At 42.2% G+C, this 24,043-nt stretch overlaps 1 protein-coding gene across 3 annotated transcripts; it reads right to left on the bottom strand.

The window, feature by feature from the left end:
* Nucleotides 1-16,958: 16,958 nt before the first annotated feature.
* Nucleotides 16,959-23,253, bottom strand: LOC147420568 (uncharacterized). 3 transcript variants are annotated; one of them, XM_086504115.1, is made up of 12 exons: nucleotides 22,991-23,253; nucleotides 22,276-22,322; nucleotides 21,264-21,797; nucleotides 21,136-21,183; nucleotides 21,002-21,055; nucleotides 20,685-20,789; nucleotides 20,405-20,605; nucleotides 20,033-20,118; nucleotides 18,128-19,953; nucleotides 17,937-17,995; nucleotides 17,357-17,857; nucleotides 16,959-17,263 (listed from the first exon to the last, which is right to left on the bottom strand). In XM_086504115.1, the coding sequence occupies exons 3-11, from the start codon at nucleotides 21,738-21,740 to the stop codon at nucleotides 17,627-17,629; spliced, it is 3,087 nt and encodes a 1,028-aa protein (XP_086360241.1). In that variant the 5' UTR covers nucleotides 21,741-21,797; nucleotides 22,276-22,322; nucleotides 22,991-23,253; the 3' UTR covers nucleotides 16,959-17,263; nucleotides 17,357-17,626. The 3 variants fall into 3 exon arrangements, with proteins under 3 accessions (XP_086360241.1, XP_086360240.1, XP_086360242.1); XM_086504114.1 differs by lacking the exon at nucleotides 22,276-22,322 and having other exon boundaries at nucleotides 22,991-23,252; XM_086504116.1 differs by lacking the exon at nucleotides 22,276-22,322 and having other exon boundaries at nucleotides 17,442-17,857; nucleotides 22,991-23,252.
* Between the last annotated feature and the right edge of the window lie 790 nt (nucleotides 23,254-24,043).

Raw genomic sequence — 24,043 nt, 5'->3', positions numbered from 1 at the left:
TTAGTGTGCAATGGAAAGATAGATAGCCCTAGAGTGATGGGCGTATATACAATGCACAGGGGAAAAAACCTCCTAAAGAGGGAAAAAATGCCCCGGCGGTCCTAGTGTGTTCACACACATCACTACCACATGTATATGGTAACAAATCCCCCCTGGAGTGATGCGATGAATGAGAGCTGGCACATGAGTAAAGGGAAGTGCCATGCCCTGAGGACAGGATCAGTCCACAAAGGGGAGTAAGCCCAAAGCTTTGCGGAAAGCTTCAAGCTTCTCACGAGACAATGCCTTTGTGAAAAGATCTGCAAGGTTGTCCTGTGTTGGCACATAAGCCAAGCTGATCTCTCCTGCTGAGAGCCTCTCCCTGACATAGTGGTAATGCACCTCAATGTGCTTTGTGCGAGCATGAAAAACTGGGTTCCTCGCAACTGCCAATGCGCTCTGACTGTCAGTGTAGATAGTGTTGGCAGTGTCCTGTCCAACACCCAAGTCAGCCATAAGGCGTCTGAGCCATACACACTCAACCGTAGCTGTGAAGACTGCCCTGTACTCAGCCTCACAACTCGAAGTGGCCACAGTAGGTTGCTTCTTGCTCAACCATGATATACATGAACTGCCAAGCATGAAACAAAAACCACTTGTGGACACTCGCGTGTCAAAACAACCAGCCCAATCTGAGTCCGAAAAAGCATGTAAGTCTGGCGGTAATGATCCCCCCTTGGGATAAAACAAGCCAAGATGTAAAGTGCCACTAAGGTAGCGGAAAATCCTCTTGACAGCCTGCCAATGCTTAGACCCTGGGCTATGCATAAATCTGCTGACCTGCGAGACTGCAAACTGAATATCTGGCCTCGTGTTGCATACATAAATGAGGTAGCCAACAGCAGTTTGGTAAAGAGTGACATCAGCAGGATCGCCAGCATCATGTAGACTCAACTTCAAACCTGTTTCCATGGGAGTGGCAATAGGTTTGCAATCCTCAAGTCCAAACTTACATAGCAATGTCTCTATGTAACTTTTCTGACACAAGGCAATACCACCATCACACTGCTTAAACTGTATACCCAAGTAATGATGCAACAGCCCCAAATCTTTCATCTTGAAAGTGGCATTTAAATCAGCCTTAAATTCAGCAATATGTCTCTCATTTGGTCCAGTGATCAGCAAATCATCAACATAAAGAACCACAATGAGAAATACATCATCCTCACGCTTTACATACAATGTGCTTTCTGTTGGACTGTTACGAAAGCCTCGTTTAACCAAATGAGTGTCAGCTTTCTCATACCAAGCACGAGGAGATTGCTTCAACCCATACAAAGCCTTCTTACATTTGCACACTTTGTCCTCTTGTCCTTTTATGACAAAACCGCAAGGCTGCGTTACATAAACTTCCTCAAATATGTCACCATTCAAGAAAGCAGTAACAATGTCTGACTGATGTACATCCCAACCAAAATGAGCTACCAATGCACATAGAAAACGCACAGTAGTCATACGACAAGTGGGAGAAAAATTCTCTTCATAATCTATGCCTTTTTGTTGTGCATAACCCTTTGCAACAAGTCGAGCCTTATGGCGATCGATCTCACCATCCGGCTTGCGTTTCAACTTGTAAACCCACTTCGTACCAATGGCCTTTTTTCCAGGAGGCAAATCACATAAAGTCCATGTGTCATTCTCTATAAGTGCATCATATTCTGATTTCATGGCAGCAATCCAATTTTCTGAATTCTGTGCTTCATCAAAAGACAGAGGCTCCTCAACATCATGTAAACTAGACACAGCCAAGGCATAACAATCTGATGCATAAGATGCATGGCGAGAGCCTGACAAGTACGACTAGATAAAGGTGCATCCAATTTACTGTCACGCAAAGTGTGCACCAGCCATTTTGGCATACCTCTAGCCTGCTCATTTTCAGCCCTTTCCTCATCAAGTACATCATGTACATCTGCATCAGTAATAGGCTATTGTAAAACATTTTCAGAAACCCCCATAGGCTGTACATTTGCCTCATTGGAACTTACATTCGTATTTCCACCACTGAAAAGAGGCAACAAAGTGTCATAAATGTCCTGTGAGCTTACATTACTGTCTCTAGTACATGACAGCAAGGGCTGAACAGAATCTTCCACAAACACTACATCCCGTGAAACCAGAATACGTTTTGTTTGCGGATGATACAACCTGTAGCCTTTGCTTTCAGCACTATAACCAACAAAAATACATTTGACAGCCTTATCATCCAATTTTCTGCGCTGCACTTGTGGCACCAAAGCATATGCCAAACAGCCAAAAACACGCATGTGCTCAATAGAAGGCTTTCTATCATGCCATGCTTCATATGGAGTAATAGACTGCAAAGCTTTCGTAGGACACCTGTTAAGTACATAAGTGGCACACATGATGGCCTCAAGCCAAAAAGAATGTGGCAAAGCTTGACTTTTGACCATACATCGTGCCATTTCCGTTAGTGACCTGTTTTTCCTCTCAGCAACACCATTTTGCTGAGGTGTATAAGGCACTGTACATTTGTGTTTTATCCCACGACTAGCCAGAAATGCATTAAATTCATGAGACATATACTTCCCCCCTCGATCTGAATGGAGGGTGCCCATAGTACATTTCGAGACATTTTCAGCCATAGCCAGAAATTGTTTGAAGCACATAAAAACCTCGGACTTCGCTTTAAGCGGAAATACCCATGCATGCCTGGGGTAATCATCAATGAAAGTCATGAAGTACAGGTAATTGCCCAAGGACGGAGTTTGCATGGACCCACAAACATCACTATGAACAAGTTGCAACCTGCATGTGGCCCTAACTGAACCATCCTTTGGAAACTTAGAACGCTGCATTTTACCCAGAATACAGCCTTCACAAACATGTTTGACAGGTGCTTCAAGAGGCGGCAAAGAAGCAACCATATCAGATTTCTGCAAACGCAGCAAACTGGCAAAATTCAGATGACCAAAACGTGCATGCCAAAGTTTTGCATCTGAAATAGCCCTTGAATCTGCAACAGCATTTGCAAAATTTTGTCCACACTTGTCATACAAAGTGAGCTTATACAGCCCACGGCACAAAAGCCCAGATGCAACAATTTCATCACCAAAATTGAGATCATGAACTGTACATCTGTCATCCACAAATTTGAATACAAGTCCAAGTCTAGCAAGTGCGGATACAGACAATAGATTCTTCTTGATCCCAGGTACATAAAGTGCATCAACAAGTGTGAAGGAACTGCCATTAGCAGCAGTGAGCACAATCTTTCCAACTCCCTGAACTGGATAAGAGGCGTTGTTGGCACAAGTGACTGAATTCCCATGAGGGACAGACTCGAGAGAGGTAAACAATTCACGATGTGAGGTAATGTGCTTTGTAGCAACACTGTCGAAATACCACACATGTGAATCTGCAGCAATTGACAAGCATGCATCATGGACAGCAGGATTGTAAGTGCACTCTGCGCTAAAAGCCCATTCTGCATCAACATCAGCATCACAATCTCCTTTCACAGAAGACTCAACAATGGCTGCATTTGTAGTGGAACCAGCATTTGCAGTGGAACCACCCTCTTTCTTCTTAGCCTCTTTGGCCTTCAACTTAGGACACGACTTGATCAAGTGATCATTGGCTTTACAATAATGGCAACGCATCTTCTTTTTGCCCTTATCACCAGAATTGCCAGACGAAGTGCTTCCAGCAGAAGCATTAGGAACAGAATTTTTGCCACTCGCAGCAGAACCATAAGAAGTGGCTGCATTACTGTTACCACCCTTTCTTTGAGAAGCAATAAAAGCCTGTTCAATTGCACGCTGCCTAGTCCTGTTTTTTCTAGAAAGTGACTCTTGCAACAGCAATGTGCATAATGCATCAAACTTGACAACTTCAGGATTTCCTTGGGTCATGAGTCTCCAAGTACTAGCAAAAGTTTGGTAGGAATCTGGTAAGGCATCAAGAACAGTCTGCACAAGGGAACTGTCCGAAATGACTTCACCTACAGAAATGAGTTGCTCATTGATATCCTTGACACTAGCAAGGAAAGTGTCCATATCATCTTCCTCATGCATAATCTTCGACTCTAGCTCTTTACGCAGCAAAGCAGTTTTAGCCTCATTGCGGCTTGCATAAAGACCTGCTAGAATATCCCAAGCCTGTTTTGCAGATTTTGCTGAACGGATGTGAGGAATAATGGTGCGCTTCACAGACAACGCAATCAATGCATGAGCCTGCGCATCCTTAACATCCCAACGAGCTTGTTCTGCCGTAGGCAAAACAACTCTAACAGCTGCAATCCTTGCAGCAAGACCTGCAACATCCTCTACATCGCCTACATCTTCAGAACCAGGACGTACATCAATGCCCTGCACAATGTTCCAGACACCTTTTGACACAAGAACATGTTGCATCATATAAGCCCACATAGGGTAGTTGTCCCCATCCAACCTGTCCTCAGCAGCAAACATCTTGAACACATCTGTGTTGTTGTTGTCAGCCATGGTAAGTGTTGCACCTGATGTGAAAACTGCCCGAAAATAGGAGAAATGGAGCGGGAACAACTTGTGCTATATAGCACAAACCGTAGAAGACTATAAGGCACCTGTTATGCAGAAAGCGGCACTGACAGAAAATCTGCACAAAATGATGAAATAGCCTGTGCAGTACTGCCCGTAGTGGAAACGGAGGCCAAAATGAGCCCAAATCAAAATTTTGAGCAGACCAAGCTCTCCGAGCTTACCCAAAATATTTGTCGACCCGCGAATGCTCACCAAAGCTCACTGAAATCGGAGAAAGTGAGCAGGCGTGTGCTGGAGCAGCTGGCGACTAAGCCCGGGAGGACGTGACCTGCTCTGATACCAATTGTTGGAATTAGGGTTGCAGAGAAACACACACAGCTTGGAGAAGACGAAGGAAGCTCAATGCACACAGAAGAGAGTGTGTTACTTAGTGTGCAATGGAAAGGTAGATAGCCCTAGAGTGATGGGCGTATATACAATGCACGGGGGAAAAAACCTCCTAAAGAGGGAAAAAATGCCCCGGCGGTCCTAGTGTGTTCACACACATCACTACCACATGTATATGGTAACAGATACATTGAAAAATATCACTTTTCAGAATTCAACCTCTTTCACTGGTTGTCTATGCATCTTAGTCTCATTAAAGACAACAACACTGCTACAAATCACTAATCGACTTTTCGTATCCCATAAACGATAGCCAGATTGACCATCTACACTATAGCCAATGAAGATGCATTTCCTGGACTTAGGAACTAGCTTAGCACGCAACTCCTTGGGTACATGTGCATAAGCTTCACAACCAAATGTGCGGAGTTTTCATAAGACAATTCATATCATGACCATAACTCACGAAACAATGAAGCATGTGGTGATCTATTGATCAAGTACACGACTGTGTATAATGCTTCAGCCCAAAACGCTTGCAGTAAATTAGCTTGTGATAGCATCGACATAATCCGCTCTTGGATGGTCCAATTCATTCGTTTTGTAATACCATTTTGTGCAGGGGTATAAGGAGCTGTAAACTCAAGATTAATTCCCTGATGAAAAGTGACTTTGTAACCGAAGTCATCAAGACGTCCAAGCAAAATCAGATTGCGTTTCAAGGCTGGAACATGACGCACATTATGGATTATAAACTTCACCCATTTGCTATAACCATGGCAATATCACCTACGTAAACAATGTCACAAGAGTAACTGTCACCAAGTGTAACAGAGCCAATGGTTTCCTCGTATGTAGTAAACCAATGCCTATGAGGTGTGACATGCAACGAAGCATCTGAATCAAGAATCCATGTATGGGATACTTCACCACTAATAAGGAGTTCAGCTGGCATAGAATTCTGCAAAGATAGAGTTTCCTGTGCATCATAAAGACATCATTACTTTCAGTCAACATATTAATGTCTTGCGCATCACTGTCATCCTGAACTATGTTCAGTTCTTCAATCTTAAACGAACTCTTTGGTTTCTCCTCTTTATCATCATGATCTTTGCCTTTACCTTTGCCCTTCTCTTTGTCACGCTTCCAAGCATAACAATCCTTCTTTATGTGACCAAACTTATCACAATAATGGCATTGAACATTGCGGCGACCACGAGACTGTGATCTACCCTTTGATGCATCGCTATTGCCCTCTTTCTTGAACTCATGTTGCGAAGAACGGCCCTTAGGTTGCTTATCATCCCTTTGCACATAATGAGCTTCGTCATGATGCGAGCTAGTCATGGTCTTTCGACGCATCTCCTCTGACAAAAGTGTACAAGTAACATCATCGTACTTTAGCGTACCATTAGGAGCAGAGTTACTAACAGCTGTGCAAAATATATCCCAAGAGGGTGGCAACGAACAAAGCAAAAATATTGCTTTCATCTCATCATCAATGGTCATGCACTGTGCACAAATCTGGGCAAAAACAGAATCAAAATCATTGATATGGCTGGCAATGCTAGCTGACTCCTTCATACAAAGGTTGAAAAGTTTTTGCATCAAGAAAACCTTATTGCTAGTCGTATCCTTTTCGTAAGTGTCACATAATTTCTGCCATAAATCATGTGCAGTCTCGCATTCTAACACTGAAAAGTACACCGACTCTCCAAGGTGCAGTCTCATCGTAGACCTGTATAGCTCATCAAGTTTCTCCCACTGAAACTGAGTCATGTGTATATCTTGAGTTCTAACCGCATAGGTAATAGGCAACTTTTGCTTCTTTTGGACAAGCACATCATGCATTTGGTTCTTCCAAAGCTGAAAATTAGTGCCATCAAACTTCTTTATGTCATAAATGTCACGGTCTTTGCTAGTAGACATGGTGACAAGACTACCAAAAGATTCTGGGAAAATTTCAGCAGAGTCTCCTTTGTATTTAGGACTATGTCAACCAAAATACGAGACAAAATGACCAAGTATGTCACTCATAAAGCATAAAAGAGGGCAATCCCTCTCAAAAGCACACTGATAGAAATCAACTGAGGCACATAAATTGTCAAACTAACCAAACCGCCAACTCGGCGTCAAAAGCACCTATACCACTTTATACATGTCCTATGGTGAGTCCTCGTAAGGGATGCTCTAGCTACTTGCATCACTGAAGGTATCTCCACATTTGAGAATACCCCAGCTCAATGAAAACATGCCGCTATCGACCCTCAACAATGTAGGTTAGCAGCAAAACGTATAGCCAAGTCTTAGAAATGGTCGGGACTATCGTACTAGCCAAAGGATGGTTCCACAAAAGCATACAATGATAGTATCCACAAAGACGTACAAGTTTGTCACGACGCTCAAACAGGCATCAAAAGAATGTGCATGCAAATAAACATTTCTGCGGGGAGTCAAACCGCTCTCAAAAGAGCTCAAACACTGTCAAAAGTGTTAACATATGCATATACGCATAAACAAATGCTCCCAGTGGAACCATAATATCGCAAACCTATAGCCTGTGAGTCGATACCAATGTCGTAGTTGACTGCTATGGAAGCTCTGCAGCACAAATTACCAAAAGAGGGCTGAAAATTTCAGCTCCTGAACTATAGTTCGAATGGGGTTTCTGATGGCTCGAATGGCTCCGAAAGGGGGGTAAAAGCCTAGGATGCCATAAAGCATGAGCAGTCCTTTTCGTAAGTGTCGCATAATTTCTGCCATAAAGCATGAGCAGTCTCGCATTCTAACACTGGAAAGTACACTGACTCACCAAGGTGTAGTCTAATCGTAGACCTGCATATCTCATCAAGCTCCTCCCACTGAAATTGAGTCATGTGCATATCTTCAGTTCTAGCCGCATAGGTAATAGGCAACTTTTGCTTCTTTTGGACAAGCACATCATGCATTTGGTTCTTCCGAAGCTGAAAATTAGTGCCATTAAACTTCTTTATGTCATAAATGTCACAGTCTTTGCTAGTAGACATGGTGACAAGACTACCAAAAGATTCTAGGAAAATTTCGGCAGAGTCTCCTTTGTATTTGGGACTATGTCAACCAAAATACAAGACAAAATGACCAAGTATGTGACTCACAAAGCATAAAAGAGGGCAATGCCTCTCAAAAGCACACTGTATAGAGATCAACTAAGGTGCATAAACTGTCAAACTGACCATAGACCACCAACTCGGTGTCAAAAGCACCTATACCACTCTATACATGTCCTATGGCGAGGCCTCGTAAGGGACGCTCCAGCTACATGTATTACTGAAGGTATCTCCACATTCGAGAATACCCAAGCTCAATAAAAACCTCACACTATCGACCCTCAACGACGTAGGGTATGCAGCAAAACGTATAGCCAAGTCTCAAAAATGGCTATCTTCCGAACCAAGTCTCAGAAATGTCTGGGACTGTCATACTAGCCAAAAGATGGCTCCACAAAAGCATACAATGGCGGTATCCACAAAGACACAAATTTGCCACGACGCTCAAACAAGCGTCAAAAGAATGTGCATAAAAATAAACATCCTAGAGGGGAGTCAAACCACTCTCAAAAGAGCTCAAACACTGTCAAAAGTGTCAACATATGCATGTACGCATAAACAACTGCTCCCACTAGAACCATAATATCGCAAGCACTGAAACCTATAGCCTGTGAGTCGATGTCGATGTCGTAGCTAAAGCTAAAATCGAGGTCGAGAAGCACAGAGAAAGCTAACCAAGCCCCTCTATTTATCTGTACCTGTACCTATACCTATACCTGTATCTATACCTGTAGTCGAAGAAGACAATGCCGTCAAACTCCCACTCTATGTGTGTATATGAGGCCACTCCGAAAGAGGCTACACACTCTTGAATGAGTCGTGGGCTCTCGTAGATGGAAGAGACTGCAACAATGGTACCTATAACTGGCTATGGAAGCTCTGCAGCACATACTACCAAAAGAGGGCTGAAAATTTCAGCTCCTAAACCGTAGCTCCAATGGGTTTCTGATGGCTCAAATGGCTCCAAAAGAGGGAGGGGGGGGGGGGGGGGGGGGGGGGGGGTAAAACCCCAGGACACCCTATGGAAATGCTCTCGGAAAGCTGGATTTGCCAATGCCGAAATCAAAATTCTATTTGCACTCTTGAAAGTGCACGCACGCGGAAACGATTTTGGGAATGAGATGGCTGTGATACCAGATGAAGGGGAGGAGCTGAGAGCACATCGGAAGAGGAAGACGCGCACACACACACTCACACACTCACCACCATAGCCACACACTTAGATTAAAGGGGGAGAGCCAACACGCACTGTGTGCCCCCTTTCTTTCTTCTCTATCTTATGCACTAAGGCACAATACACATTGTCCTTAGTGTTAGTGGCTTACACAAGTGTATAGTTGTACACTTAGGGTTAGTAGCAGTTAGTGATGGACGGTCGGCCACATGGACATTAAACCTAACATAAAGAATAGGGAGATAAATGTGGGTGGCCGGACACTGGCCAACGGACACGGGTAAAGCACGGTGAGACACACCGCCTTTACCTAACAATATGTTGATTGAAAATTCTTTGATAAGTTTGTATACAAAGTGTGGTAGTTTAAAAGAAGCTCAAGATGTCTTTGATAACATGTCGGGCAGAGATCCAAGCACATGGAATGCCATGATTGCAGGATGTGCTCAGAGTGGGCAAGTAAGGAGTGCTCTTTATTTGTTTGTGCACACGCAACAAGAAACGATTTCACCAGATATGTTAACATTCACTTCTATTTTCGCAGCGTGTAGTCATGGTGGGCTATTGTGCGATCCTTCCAAGCACTTTTCCTTAGTATGTTCTACTAATTATGTGAGCCAACTATGGAACACTATAATAGTTTGATTGACACATTTCAAAGATATGGTCGCCTTGATCTGGTTGATTATCTCATTAAAATGATGCCATGCCATCCTAATTTTGTGACATGGATGACATATCTTGGTGCTTACAAGTATGAGCTCAGCGTGGAGCAGGCACTATGAGCAGTGATGAATGTTGTTTATGAGTTGGACCCCAAGAACCTAGCTCCTTTTGTGCTCCTGGAAAATATATATGCGGCCTGTGGTGAAGTTGAGAGATCAATGCTACTGATAAATACAATTAAAGGCCCCTTCAAAGCTTATGCACTAGACATGCTCTCAAAGTTTAAGAAGCTTGTATGAAGGTGTTCTGCTGGTAAAGATCTGGAGTGGTATGCCCTTGAAAGTGAGAAGAGGCTTGAGAAGCTATTATGCCAATTATCAACAGAAAGGCAAAGTGTAATTTGCGCCCTATGCATGTGCAAATCTTCTGTTTTCTTTCAAACTTACTAGCTTGTTTCAAAATGGTACACATGTACGCATTCAACAAGCACCATATGTTTTATATGGCCAGAGCTTTGAAGTGCCTAGTCAGAAAGAGATGGTCTCATCGGGGGACAGATCCAGGCTTCATCAGCAGATATAGTGAGAAGGAACAGCAGGGCTTGGCTTCATATCAAGTTATGGACCAGATTAATGGCAGATATTGAATTAAATGGTATGTTTAAAGAATGAGTCATGGATCATCACATCTGCTGATGTTTATGAAGTGACATATAAGAGTTTTTCATGCATTTTGGCAGACAAGACCAAAGCTAGCGAAGCTTTGTGAGTCAGTCAAACAAGCAGACAGCTTCATTAGAAGATGGTGTAGTCGGTCGGGTTACGGGAAGCCTTTTGGTGTTGTAACTTGAAGCAATTGTTATTATACATCTTCTCTGGAGCTCAATTCACAAATTGGAAGCAAAAAATATCAAGGCATAATTGACATAACTTCCTTGTGGCTCTCAAGTCTGTTGGCAATGAGAAACATCATCTATGACCTTCAGCTTTCGCTCATCGGTGTTGAAATTCTTGGAGCATGACTCATTGGCATGAGACCATGCCAACATTCTAGAGAAAGCCAACAATTCAATCAGAAGAGCACGATAGTTGTACACAGCACATGTGAAAAAAAAAAAAGCAGAAGAGTCTTTTTTTAATAAAATGATTTTGTTTGGCCTTTTAGAGTAGAATGGAACCATACTTGATCATGACCTCATTGGTTAGATACAAACACCGCTCTTCTTAAAATTGTCCATGGATTTTGAAAGCATTGCTTAGTCCATATTACCTTAAGGTGTATTGCCAAACCTCTCACTAATGATTTCTAGTGCCTTAGCATGACTTACATGTGAATTGTAGCATGACTTACATGCAATTTATTTCAGAGAAATAGCAAAGAGTTCGTTGATTTACAAGCATATCAACTTTTAATGATGGATAGAGAATTGTGAACGCACAAATATGAAAGCGAATTTGCTTTGCAAATCAATGATCGGAATAAAAATATCTTTTTCAAGACCAAAATAAATAAGTCAAAACGAGTATACTTGAAGTTTACTTGCTAGCTGATGCCACCTTGTCTGTATTGATCTCTCCACATAACTCTTACCTACCATTAGGAACATTCATAAGGTTTTAATTTGAACACTTACACATAAAGAAATTGATACTCGTCTTGACTAAAAGACTCTCATTACTCTGACAGGTTGCACAATGTACCTCATCGGGTGTGTACCTTGATTATAATTCTTTTTCTCTCATTGAGCAACTTAACATGAGTGAGATTTGTATGCTAAACACATAAACTGATTAAATTGTAGAGACCCACTTGCTTCAGTAAAAATATAAATTATGGACACCTAACGTGCTTGAGGTTATATGGAGATAAATAATAAAGAAATTCAGTACATACATAGAGAAACGAAACTCTAAAGAGAGAAAACACTAAAAGAAAAGCAAAGGAAGCTTTACATCAATGCATATGGCTAATTTGTATATAGATCTCTAGAATACATTTCAGGTTAAAAAGACTTTAGAGAACGTAGGATTAAGAAGTGCATTTATAAGAGTTTGATTCCATGATGTGAAGTATTGACTCATTAAAATATTATAATTTGTGAAAGAGTTATTTCATTCAAGGACCTCATAAATATCCGTATATTAAATGGTTTTAATATTTTTTATGCTTATTAAATCTATCCCTACCTTTTCTTATGAAAGCATTAAAATATTCTTTTGTTTTAGTTTGCCAATGAATCTTTTTGGCTAGAAGAAGGCCATAGGGGGTGGTGGAGAAATGGTGCAATTTATGAGCCGTTGGATGTAGAGGTTGCCGATGGTGGACACGTGTCCTCTTAGATTAAAAAGGAAAGTATTATAAGCATTATATCTTCTTTTTAAATTGTAAATGGGTCTTTCCATCATTGTAGTTTGGTACCTTTATTTTAAAGCTCCCTTGATTTCTTCCTTTTTTTTGTCTTTGTTTATTTGGACTACATAAAAAAGCCTTAAAAAACAAAGCATAGAAATACATTCTTAGAATTTTGATCCTATGATGTGAAATAATGCAATATTTTGATTTGTAAAAGAATCTTTTCATTTACGACCTCCTAAAAGGATATTTCACCAAAAGAAAACTAAAACGTACCTTTTCTTAAGAAATTATTTTATTATGATCTATACTTATTAAATCTACTTTTTAGTTTGTAATGGGGTCTCTTTATTTTTATTATTTTTATTTTTAAAAAATATTTTTTTATTTCTATTTTACTTTTTTACTTTATTTTATCTTAAAATGCCAATGTGATCTTTTCACCTTGTTTAAGTGGACCCATCTTAAGAAAAAGGCATCTCAACTACTTTTTTATGGAGTTTGGCAAAAATAAGTGTCGTCTTAAGAGTGATACCACTTTTTTCATTTTGAAGATCATTAAAAAACTCCCATTTTCTTTCTACATTTACACAAACTTTTACCTCACTATTTGTTGACCATTTCACCTCTATGTAGATGTGTGTGCATTTGTGTGTGGGAGACTTGGAACAAAGGGAAAGTGCATTTTCCATATTCATAATTCGTTGTCGAAGGTAGTGGTTGGACCGATCAGTAGGTCGGTTGGGACCGCTAGTTTCTAACACCTATGTCGGGGCATGCGGACAACATTTATTCTCTTTTCAACCAATCAACGACTATGCCGACGGAGTCACCTATCACATTGGGGTGTTGTCCATGTTTCCCCAGCTTAGTTGGTCATCCAACTCAACGACACACTTTTTCCAAAAGTGTATCGGCCTCCGATGCCCGTCCAACTTCAATTCCACAACTAATCCTGCAGTTTGGTTGGACGCAAACAACTTTTCCAATTTCTCACATGCGCTCAGTGTGACAACATTTGTGCTAGCAGCTATAATCCGGAATCTTCTCACGAAAGGCCATGTTGATCATGATCATCCAACTCATACTGGGCATGTGGCCCAGTGTGACATGGGCCCAATTATGTGTGTATATAGACAATACGATTCTATATTAAAACAATATAATTGCACAACTGATTAAAACTTACTTCCAATAAATCTTCCCCCTCTCCCCTTACCTTCAACAGATCATCATGACTTTTCATCTTGTTATTTTATTGTTTTTAATTTACATTTTTTCATTTTATTTTGTTTTAGAATGCTAATGTGAAACTTTCACTTTGTTGTTGAAGGGAGCCCTTCGTAGCATATTAGAAATTTGTAATTATGTGCATATAATGGCCAATACAATTTTATATTAAAACATAACAATTATGACGTGATTGTAGGGACTCATTCAGACCTAATCCCCATCTCTCTTAACTTCAACAGGCCTTCAAGACGACTCCTCTTATTTTGGCTTATTTTTCCTTTAGCGATTTCTTCTCTTTAGAGTGTCCTTGCACTATATAGGTGGTGAATATAATTTTTGTGAAGCCATTTAGGTATACCTTTTAATTTACTTATTTGGCATGCTATGTATTTACTTATTTGGCATGCTATTGGGTTAGGCAATTTTTTTTTCCTTTTTTTTTTTTGGGGGAGAAGGGGGGGGGGGGGGGGGGGGGGGGGGGGGGGGGGGTTGGGGTTTGGGGGGTTTTACCGAAGGACCCCCAAGGAGTATATAAGTAGCAATCTACCTACGTTACACATTCATCCAATTCATTTCTATGTTGGTTTGTTCTGAGCAAGTCTTTTCTTTCTCTTTTGTGTCAACTTTGACAACCTCATGCTCTTCGATAGCAAAGGGAGGACCGTGTTCTGGACTAAGCGTTCTGAAACGCTGTTCAAAGTTACTACTTCGAGAGCTCTACGAGCCTGACTTTTTGACGGCATTTTGAGAAGCTGCTTAATTGCCCTTTTGATAGCAACGTTTTGAAGCAGTGGGAATTGCCTAAGGAGTACGAGATGGTGAGACCGAGGTATTACGCTTGCAAATCATGAGGGAAAAGTCGACTCTCAATAATGTGAGCTCTTTCCTCATTGAGTAAGTTGTCATGCTCTCCTAAGGCAAGGTCCGAGCTTCGCAAATTGACATACGACCTCTATTTCTGGCCCAATCCAATAAAGGTTGGCGCGACATGCTTTCGCCACAGAGAGAGAGAGAGAGAGAGAGAGAGAGAGAGAGAGAGAGAGAGAGAGGGGCAATTGGAGGTTCAAACACTTGATTTGGACACTTGTGCAAGAGTTCAAGTCATCAGTGTTTGAACCCATGTGTTGAAGTTGCATCTAGTAAGAACCAACATGCGTATAGAAAACACCAAAGATGTGCGCACAATCTATAGCACACCTCCATGGTTGTTGGCTGGATTGCAGGTTTTTCAAGAAAATAAGATTTCTTGGATGTAGTGTGGTCTGCACTTCAGACTTCCTATGAGGCAACCAGTGCTCAAAATGACGGTGACAAGTAGGGGTCTTCAAATGCAAGGTGTATCTTATGTTGGATGCTTTGCTGGTGATAGATTCTTCATCGAATTGGACTTTATATATCCACTAGACCATAAGGTGTATATCCAAGCCCATACGTTACCTCAACAGAGCATGGTTTAAAACCAATAGTTACTTTTGACACCAAATTTCCAAGTTACATTGATAAGGCATAATCCTTTTCACAAATGCTAGGAGCAGCTCTCTATGTTTTTCAACAGTGTCAAAGTATGTTTTAATCATATCAACAGTGACTAGATTGAGGTCAAAGCTTGTAGGACTTGCCAAGAGAATTTTTCCCAACCAAAGATAATTCGGGCAAACTTCAGATCTTCCAGTCTATAGATTGAATTTTGAAGCATTTGCCACTGCTTATTTAAAGCTTATGGAATTTTGCTGGTTTTTCTTTGAAGAGAGCTCAAGATCCAGCAGGGATTTAGCTACTTGGCCTAGTAAAAATACACTGCACGATTTTTTCCATACATTAGTCAAAAGAATGGTATGCGTCTGATAAACATCAATTTGACAGTCTGTAAGATGAATGTTGAGCAAAAGTAGAGCTATATGGACTTGTTTCCAAACTAGGAGTCACCAAGTATATACATCTATTGTGCTCCTGGTGAACAAGGACAATCGTTTTCAATACATTGGAGATGAAAATAGGCTGTGGCAGTCAAAAAGCAATCATAATAACCAAGAATCTTAAACCCATCAATCAAAGATAAACTAAATCAGAAAAAGCACTCTGCATAGTGAAAACACTAAAATAATAAACCTCAACTAACCTCTGCTCAATAATTTAGGGCTAAGTGCTTCAATTACCCACACTTGAGCAGGAACATTTTAGTGGTCGAAAAGCAGTCATAATAACCAAGAATCTTAAACCCATCAATCAAAGATTACCTATATCAGAACAAGCGCTCAACACACACGAAAACACTAAAATACTAAAATAATTAACTGAACTATACCTTGGTAGGGCTGGGCTGAGTGCTTCAATTACCCACTTGAGTCATGGGATGAGTATCATCACAAGCATATTAAATCAACTTCCACTTTCAACTAGACAAATTAGTATTGATCAACAGATGGTTGATGGAAGCTTCCATGGAAAATGCCCTTACAGTATTTCACAATCCTTCAGAATATTTACCACATAAGTTGCAATTTCCCATACAAAACGGTCACATACTTTACACTATTAACATATGATGACAATTAGGCTTTCTCAGCATAAATCATGCATTCACTGTAAACATACAGGAAATCAGAGGGGAACGGCGGGCGGGGGGGGGGGGGGGGGGCTTCTGGGGGATCAATTCGCAGACGATCTGAAGAGCTGCCAAGCCTCCTCATCAAAGTATAACACAGAATCGCTCACCCATCTGACAGACATGGAGAACTAGGGCAGAACTAGGGTGGACTCAGAAGACTTCCAGTTCCCCTCCCTCCCCCCCCCCCCCCCCCCTCCTCGCCTAGTTCACCACATTCAAGGTGCTTAGGGTTAAACCAGAAACTTTTATCGCACACCAGTGCCTATGTGGGCACAACAGACTCAAACTTACCTTTGTTCACTCCCTAGTTCATCCCTCCACTCACCTCACCATTTGGCAAAGATCACAGCCGCCCCATGCCACTAAATTTGGGCCCTAGATCCCTATGTTGAGGGACCACGTGTCATATAGGCTTGTCATACACTATTCCAGTCCCTCCAAATGAAACTCCAAGCAGCTGCCACAAATCCTCATCACTGACAAATTCTACTTCCACAAGATCCCATGTCAAACTATTCGGGATCCCAAGCTCAGTTATTAACCATATACTGTTGGGGTCAATTCAAATGAAGCTAGTCTCTTCCACCCTCTAAACGAACCATAGCTACTCAGTTCTAAGAATTCAGAATTTTAAATTCGCCCTCTGTTCTAGAGCTTATTAATTCACAATTCCGTCACCACTCACCACCAATACCAAAACAAAAAATCAGCCTTTTCCGCTTTTAGATTTCAAAAATGACAGAATTCCCGCGTACGGTCGATACTCCAATGAATTGACCAGTTCTTTCATCTGCAAAAAAAAATGTGAACATACAGATATTCTTCAAGACACTGAATGCTAACTTTGGAAAAAAGGCACAAGCGCTTCTCAGAGTTAATCGCAGTTCCCGAAATTTCTCAGAAAGCAGCTCAGTCACTCAAAACAAAACAACAATAAAACAGTCCCCTCTTATTTCTCAATGTCTTTACAATATCAGTGTGTAAATGTTAAAACACTCCAGATAGCTACAAAACCAACCAACAGCAAAAAAGATTAATTACAGAAGCGCTTTTTTAAATCAGAAATATATACACCGAGGTAATTGGCACAAAATTGCCACAAAGAGCCCTTGGCCTGAAGCACATAACTCTCAACTGCTAGGTAAAGCATTCTTTAATGGGAGCCCCATTCAACTAAATGGCAGGCAGGGATCCATTATATGACTTCTGCACCCTAATGGCCGGGTACTGATGCCTGCAACACAAAAGAAATAGAAGTCACTAATTTACGGCAAAGTCAGCAAGTTCATGACTAGACACAGCATAGTGCTTTCACCACATTAATCACCTCTAGGAAAGCACAAATCAAAATAGCCAGCTTAGGGCCATAAGTAAGCAACCACCGCACAGTCAGACCAAGCGATAACCCGTACAGGCGTTTGGAGTTGAGATTGGAGGAAATCAAGGTTTTGATATCAATTGCTAAAAGTCATCTTCCACCTGCTGCCAGAGACATCTTCGGCAACCCATGACATCTTCAGTGCACTAACTTTCACAGCAGTCTTATCAACATCTAAACAGCAAACAGGATCCGCATTGCTCCTGGTCAATCATTATATCACTTAGGAACATATCTGAATCTGGGGGCAACAAGAAAATTGTTCCTCCCACTTAAACGCCTGCTGGTCGCCATTGCTGAGCCAGGGCAGCCTTGCTTCAAGAATCCACGCATGTATCTGCCATTCCCTGAATTACTGAGAGCATCCTTGCTTGCGTGCAGTGAAGGATTTCTCAAATCTTTCATGTGCACAGTATCTTCGCATAGTCCCTTGTTTTGACTCTCACAATCCTGACAAATACGCAGACACCTTCAAAGGAAAATCTTAACCAAAAGCAGAACATAAATAACATACGTTGATGCTATTTACCTCCTCATCCTCCAACATTAAAACAACCGTTTCTGGGGCTTCCATCGCAGTAGACCACCCTGGTTACATAAAACAGGAGCCAGAATTAAAAGGGAAACATGGCATTACATGAAATGAGCCAACATCTCGACAACATTGAGCTTCGCACTGAGGCTCTGGCCTGCACTGAGTGAATTGCAGGCAAGACTTACTTTGAGATAAGAAGTCCCTGACAGCCTCAAAGGTTGATACAGAAACAGTAAGCTCTTCAACCACATTGCCCTCAATCTTCGAACATTCCTCAGCAGATGTAGTTTCCGGTTCAGTAACTGTACAATTTCGTAAAGTTGGATGACCTTGATCATGCTCTTCAGGGTCCACACCTTGAAGGATGCTAGCATCCTTACCCAGTTCAACCGTCAAAGTTTGATTTGCCGACATACTGGTAGCTGCAGGGCTGAAGCTAATCCGTCTGTCCTGGGATGCATGAGAGGCAGTGGAAACAATAGGCCTCCACACTTTCGTTCGTCCACCTCTAGGTCCAGCAGGCACAACAATAGGCCTGATCACCTTCCCCTCATCAGCTGCATGTGGAGGGTGTTCCTGGTTTTCCTTCTCTTCCAAGTCCACTTGTGAAGGAAGCTTGGAAGTCTTCCCGTTCCTCTCAAGTTCTTTATGTGGCATACAGTTCACAGCTCCATTCTCGTGGAGTGCTCGAAGGGACTCTTCCACCTTTACCCGTGATTGCACAGATCCTGTGGGCTCAGCCTCACCCACTTCCAGCACCATCCTTCCTTCTGTCTCATCCTGAAGAATATTCGACTGAGAACCCCTTTGATCTTGACTAGCCTTGTCATCCACGAATGAGACACAAAGCGAGCCTATGACCAAGGATCCCACTACGACAGATGAAAGCGAGGAAGAAGAGCATCTTGCTTGGATCGATCCAGTGCCGCCATCAAAATCCAAAGCCAGAGTAGCTGAAGAGTGAGTCTCAAGGTTGCAGACACCACCATCTGCCACTGCCAGACTCGATTGTTGAGAAGGGCCACAGCTACCTGGGGTTGACAAAGGAGAATCGATGGCGATCTCGTGTGATCTGTCAGCTGTGGCATCCGTCCTGGCTTCCGGAACTTCGACACATGCTACAGGGTCAGAGTCATACTCACCAAGACCATGTGCCAAATCTAACTGGACTGGAGCGAAGTCGCCAGCAGTATCAGAGTGCTTTGGAGCTTTCTTGGCCCAAACTGCAGTCCCTGTTTGTGCCGCTGTGATATACTTTCGAACTTTGACAGGCTTACCCATGACCTGCCTGGGTCGATAGCCTGCCACTCTGTTTGCAGGAGACTCCTCAAAAGCCACTCCAGGACCTGCCAAATCCATGCCCTCCTTGGTACTATTAGCCATGGTCTGACCAGGCAACTTTTTGAAACTCAAGTTATGCCTTTCTTTCCAATAAGTCTTCTCCAAGGGAACAAAAAAGTCCTTTGCCTCAGCATTGCGCTCGGTAGGATACTTGCGTTTTTCCCTGAAAAGTGTCTTCCTGGAAACCGTAGAAACTTGTATATTGCCTTTCTTTGAAGAGTCATTGGCAGTACATTCAACTTCAAACTCTAAACCTGCAGAATCAACACTGGCTGTACCCCGCGTGCTACCATGTAAGGATTTTTCCTTCACAACAGGAGATGCAACCTCTGGATGAAGTTCAGAAACATCAGCATCATGTAGCTCCCCAGGTAGCTGATTGTCTTCCGCAGGAACCTGAGGAAGAGCTGAACCCTCCTCTATATGAACATCAGAGTCACTTTCATTACCAGCCAGCCTGTGATACAGATTTTCATATGCATTACAAGATGGTCTTGACTGCTGATCACAGCCAACGAGTGAGTTGGCAATAGACAGTTCCTCATCGTCACTTGACTCACTGCCAGTTGATGGGGAGGCCCTCGTTGAATCAAAAGCCTTTTGCTCCTTTTCCTTCAAGTCTTTTTGGCGGGCCTTCTTCATACGTTTTTTCTCTTGAATTTGAGCTCGTCTAAACACAGAAGAAGCACAAAACAGTTATAACTTCCAGCAACAAGCAGATGATTATATACTAGACATTCTGAACTTACTTCCTTTGAGACGCTTCTTCCTCCTCTACAAGGGCAGTCTGGCATCGCCAGGCCTCTTCATCCTTATCCTTAATGAAAGCTTTCACCTTAAATACGATTAAACCCGATGTCAAAGAAAAGTGGAACCAACCACTTCCAGGACAAATGACAAAATTGTTGTCGCAGTTCATGGGTAGAGCCAGTACACTGAGAGAGTGATTTTCTAATGTGCAACAGAAATTTCCACATGTACCGAGAGACATATGAAGGTTTAAAATCATGCAACCGAAACTCTATCACTACACTCTCAGCTACCAGCATGGGAACTTTTAAACTGGAACTACCAGGTTGCATGGTACATCTCAATCCCAACAAAGCTGGTCACTAACTCACCAGGTTAAGCTCCACAAGGAACCCGAGAGACGACACTAAATTCTTTGCTTCGAGGCCGACTTTTCCAGCTCCCCCTTCAAATACATATCGTTGCATAGCATTAAGGCCAAACGAAGGAAACGTTTTCTCACTGGATCCATCGAGAATCTTGAAAAGCTCAGAAGAAGTTATGGGCTTGAACAACCTGCGTTGAACAAGTTCCTAAAAATTTATGTGTATTAGCAACCTACAAAGCAAATCAATCAAAAAGATTTTTGTATCAACAATTCTGCGTACTTACTAGAAGCATTGCACCAGACTTCACATAGGAGTGGGGCAGCGCAAAAAGCGCAGGCTGCTGTAATAAGCGGGATAGAGCTTTGGCAACCTTCTCACCTACCAAATCCTGAAATGCTAATATAGGCATGGTTCAGGTTACTGTATACTACAAATATACAGAGACTGACATAGAGCATATTTTGAATCATTAGTGCTTAACACAATCCTAGACTCGGAGAGCACAAAAATACACAGCATAGCTCACAAATTCAAAGGCATGTGGGCTTAGCAATGATAAACGTCAGAAAGCAATTGCAATAAGAAGGAGAAAACTCTTACCTCCAACACAAGGTTCTTCACATCAACAATCTTGCTAGCCTCCACAGGATTTAACTGTTCAATTAAATAAAAAAAAATCACGCATTTGAAGCCACTGCTAGATTTACAGGAAAACCAAGGCAATAGAGACTTACCCCATCCCAGAAGGCAGCCAATTTCTGCCTTTGACTCCTTAGATCTTCCTGCATACAGCCTTGATTAAATGTCACACAAATGACTTAACAGACCAAGAACCCAAACATCTACAGCCAGTATGACTTACCTTTTCTGCATGCGCAGTCCGGCGATGTATCACTCTAAGATGTCTTCGGTGATTAACAGGTGAGCAGAACTCCAGACAGCATTTTTCACACTTGAACATTTGAACCTTAGAGAAGGGGATTAATGGCCAGCCTGAAAGATCCGTTGAACTAGCACCTCGAGACTCACCAGATGCCTTGGCTGCAGCCTGAGCAAGAGCAGCGACTGCCTCGGGAAATTTCAAAGGCGGTAACTTATCTCCAAAAGTGTGGCCCTTTTTTGGAGAGAGCTCTCCAGCTAAGCCTTCTCGAGAAACCGTATTCTTAGCAGCGGTCCGAGTTTCCTGATGATCAAAAGGATCCAGCAAATGTATCCACTGAATGGGGTTTTCAACTGGTTTAGTGAAATTCAATAGCCGATCCTTGGACAAGGTTTTCCTAAACAGGCTTTCCCATGATTCAAAGCTCTCCTTTGACTTCGGGCCTGAATTGGAGGACATTTCAAACTGCCAGCTTCAGCTGGACAGACAAACTACCTTCCAGCGCTACCAATTCACCTGGAGGTCAAAGCTTCGTGTTATTCAGCAACAGATTGTCATAGAAGAAAACAAAATACATGCCAAAGGCAAAATCTACATCCTCTTTCTAAACTTTCAATCAAGAGAAAAGCGAACTTTGAATCAAGTACTCCGCAAACAAATTACAGGGGAATAGAACAAGCGAGAACAACTGTGCATAAAACTTTCATGTAAATAGAACATGAGCGAATGTACTTGCAATCTATGCATAAAACACATCTGAGCTGACAGAAAGTGAAAAAGGGTTGACACAGTACATTTAAGGCAGTCAGAAGTTAGCAAAAACATCCTAAAAGGAAGGACTCTGTTTAAGAGAACAGTAAAAGCGTACATAACCCATGCATGCTTAGCTTGGAAAGAAAACAGTATTGTTTATGCCAATGCGACTGCCTGGACCCTGAAAGATGCCACTACATCGAGAGTCATAAAACCAGAGAATAAGTGATCACTCTAGTACCCAATCCAAAACTGAAGCCGCAGACCAAACCCGAACGGCGAATTCAACTGAAATAAAAGAGAGCAATAGTACATTATCAAAAACAGTACAACAAGGCAATACAACGGCATTAAGATGTAGATTTTGTTAACAATGAGGCCCAGAGATCAATGAGAATAGTTGAAAGTAACCCAGTCATAGGAGAGTGGGAAACATAGAACAGGGAGTAAAACCAAATGCATTAGCACAAGGAAGATGAAAGACCCAGTACTATGACAGATTCCAAATCAAACTGCCTCTTACTATCAGTCTGGTTGATTCAAATATAAGGATAAAAGTGACTAAGGACTTTTAGGTAGATCTCATAAGCAGTGATGTGCTTGATGAGACTCTTGGTCCCCCTAGCTGAATCCAGAACAGTAATGTCTGCTACACCCACCATAGAACATCCCTGAATAACCCCTGCGCATGGAGTACGCATTTCCCAGCTGAGCTAGGTCTCGCGGATAGACCCATCTGCGACACCAGTCCAAATGTACATACATGCACATGCACACGTTCGCAATCGGGTCTTGCACACTCGTTCACTGTTACAGCCCGTTCATTGTTCAAGCACCCACCCCTAGGAGGTGGAGACGGCAGCAATGATCGTAGGAATGCACATAAACCAAATCATCACGATTATCTAGTACGTCCCAAAGGCCACTGCAAGCGAAGCACAGATGAGACAGAATACCTGTGCGCGTGGCAGCCTCTCAACACAAGCTATGGCAACTCCAGACTCCAGCTATAGCAGTCTTCGACTTTAATGAAACCGTTCGAGATTCTTCAAACGTGCAGAGCTGAAGAAGACGAACAAGTGATGCAGTGAAACTGGGCTGCGAGGAGGTCTTTGAACAGACAAGCATGCGGGACGTCGATTAGGGTTTTGAGGCTGTACAGTTTAGGCTAGAGGGGTTTTGAAATCTCGTGCAAAGTGCAGCACCACATATCTAGCCGCCTGCCAGCTGGCACTCGGCCGTTTTCTCCCTGCCGGTATTTACCTGCTCCGTGTACCTTTTAGCCTCCATTCCTCAAGCATGCTCAAGTCTATTACGAGGAATCGGGATCAATGGTGGCTAATCAAATGTATAAGTCAATAGTGCGAAATCCATTGAATGTGGTGCGGTCTACTCCAAGTTCACCCTTTTGTCATAGTTTGTAAATTACACATGTTCACCCGTTCACTCATGCTTAGCTACAGGGCTTGTTTTGCCCTTACGGTCCCAAAAATATGTGATGGCACACGGTCAATGCCCGGCCCCTCAAAGGGGGGTGCTAGATTGATGTCATAGCATTGTACATGCACCGCCCTTTTTGATAGTCATCCATTCACCTCGAGATCCTCGCATGCAGCCAACTATTGTCCATCCCATGATGGGGTCTTTATTAAAGACTTCGTGCTTTTCAGTTTCTAAGGGTTGCATCCTAAAGATCCCTCATGTTTAGCATGTTGATGCAATCTACATGTGCAGGAATTGGATGACCCCCCATGTTGCCCTCCCACCGAACAAGAAAACAAAACAAAACAACATGCAAGTCTCACTTATTGTGGTGGCCAAACTTGTCTACTCTAATGAAATATAGTGTATATCTAGGCACTAAAAACTATGGATGACCCCCAATGTTACTTGTTGGGCTCCAATACGTGCCCCGTACACATATTGAATGTTTAAGCAATGAAATCGTATATGATTTGTATGTCAACAATCTTTGTGAAAAGCTTGAACAGCTTACTACAGTAGCTAAG

Source organism: Adiantum capillus-veneris, chromosome 28, assembly GCF_014529385.1.
Source record: "Adiantum capillus-veneris isolate H3 chromosome 28, ASM1452938v2, whole genome shotgun sequence".
NCBI lineage: Eukaryota > Viridiplantae > Streptophyta > Polypodiopsida > Polypodiales > Pteridaceae > Adiantum > Adiantum capillus-veneris.
The sequence above is the reverse complement of the archived record's forward strand: the minus strand, read 5'-3'. Positions and strand labels throughout refer to the sequence as shown.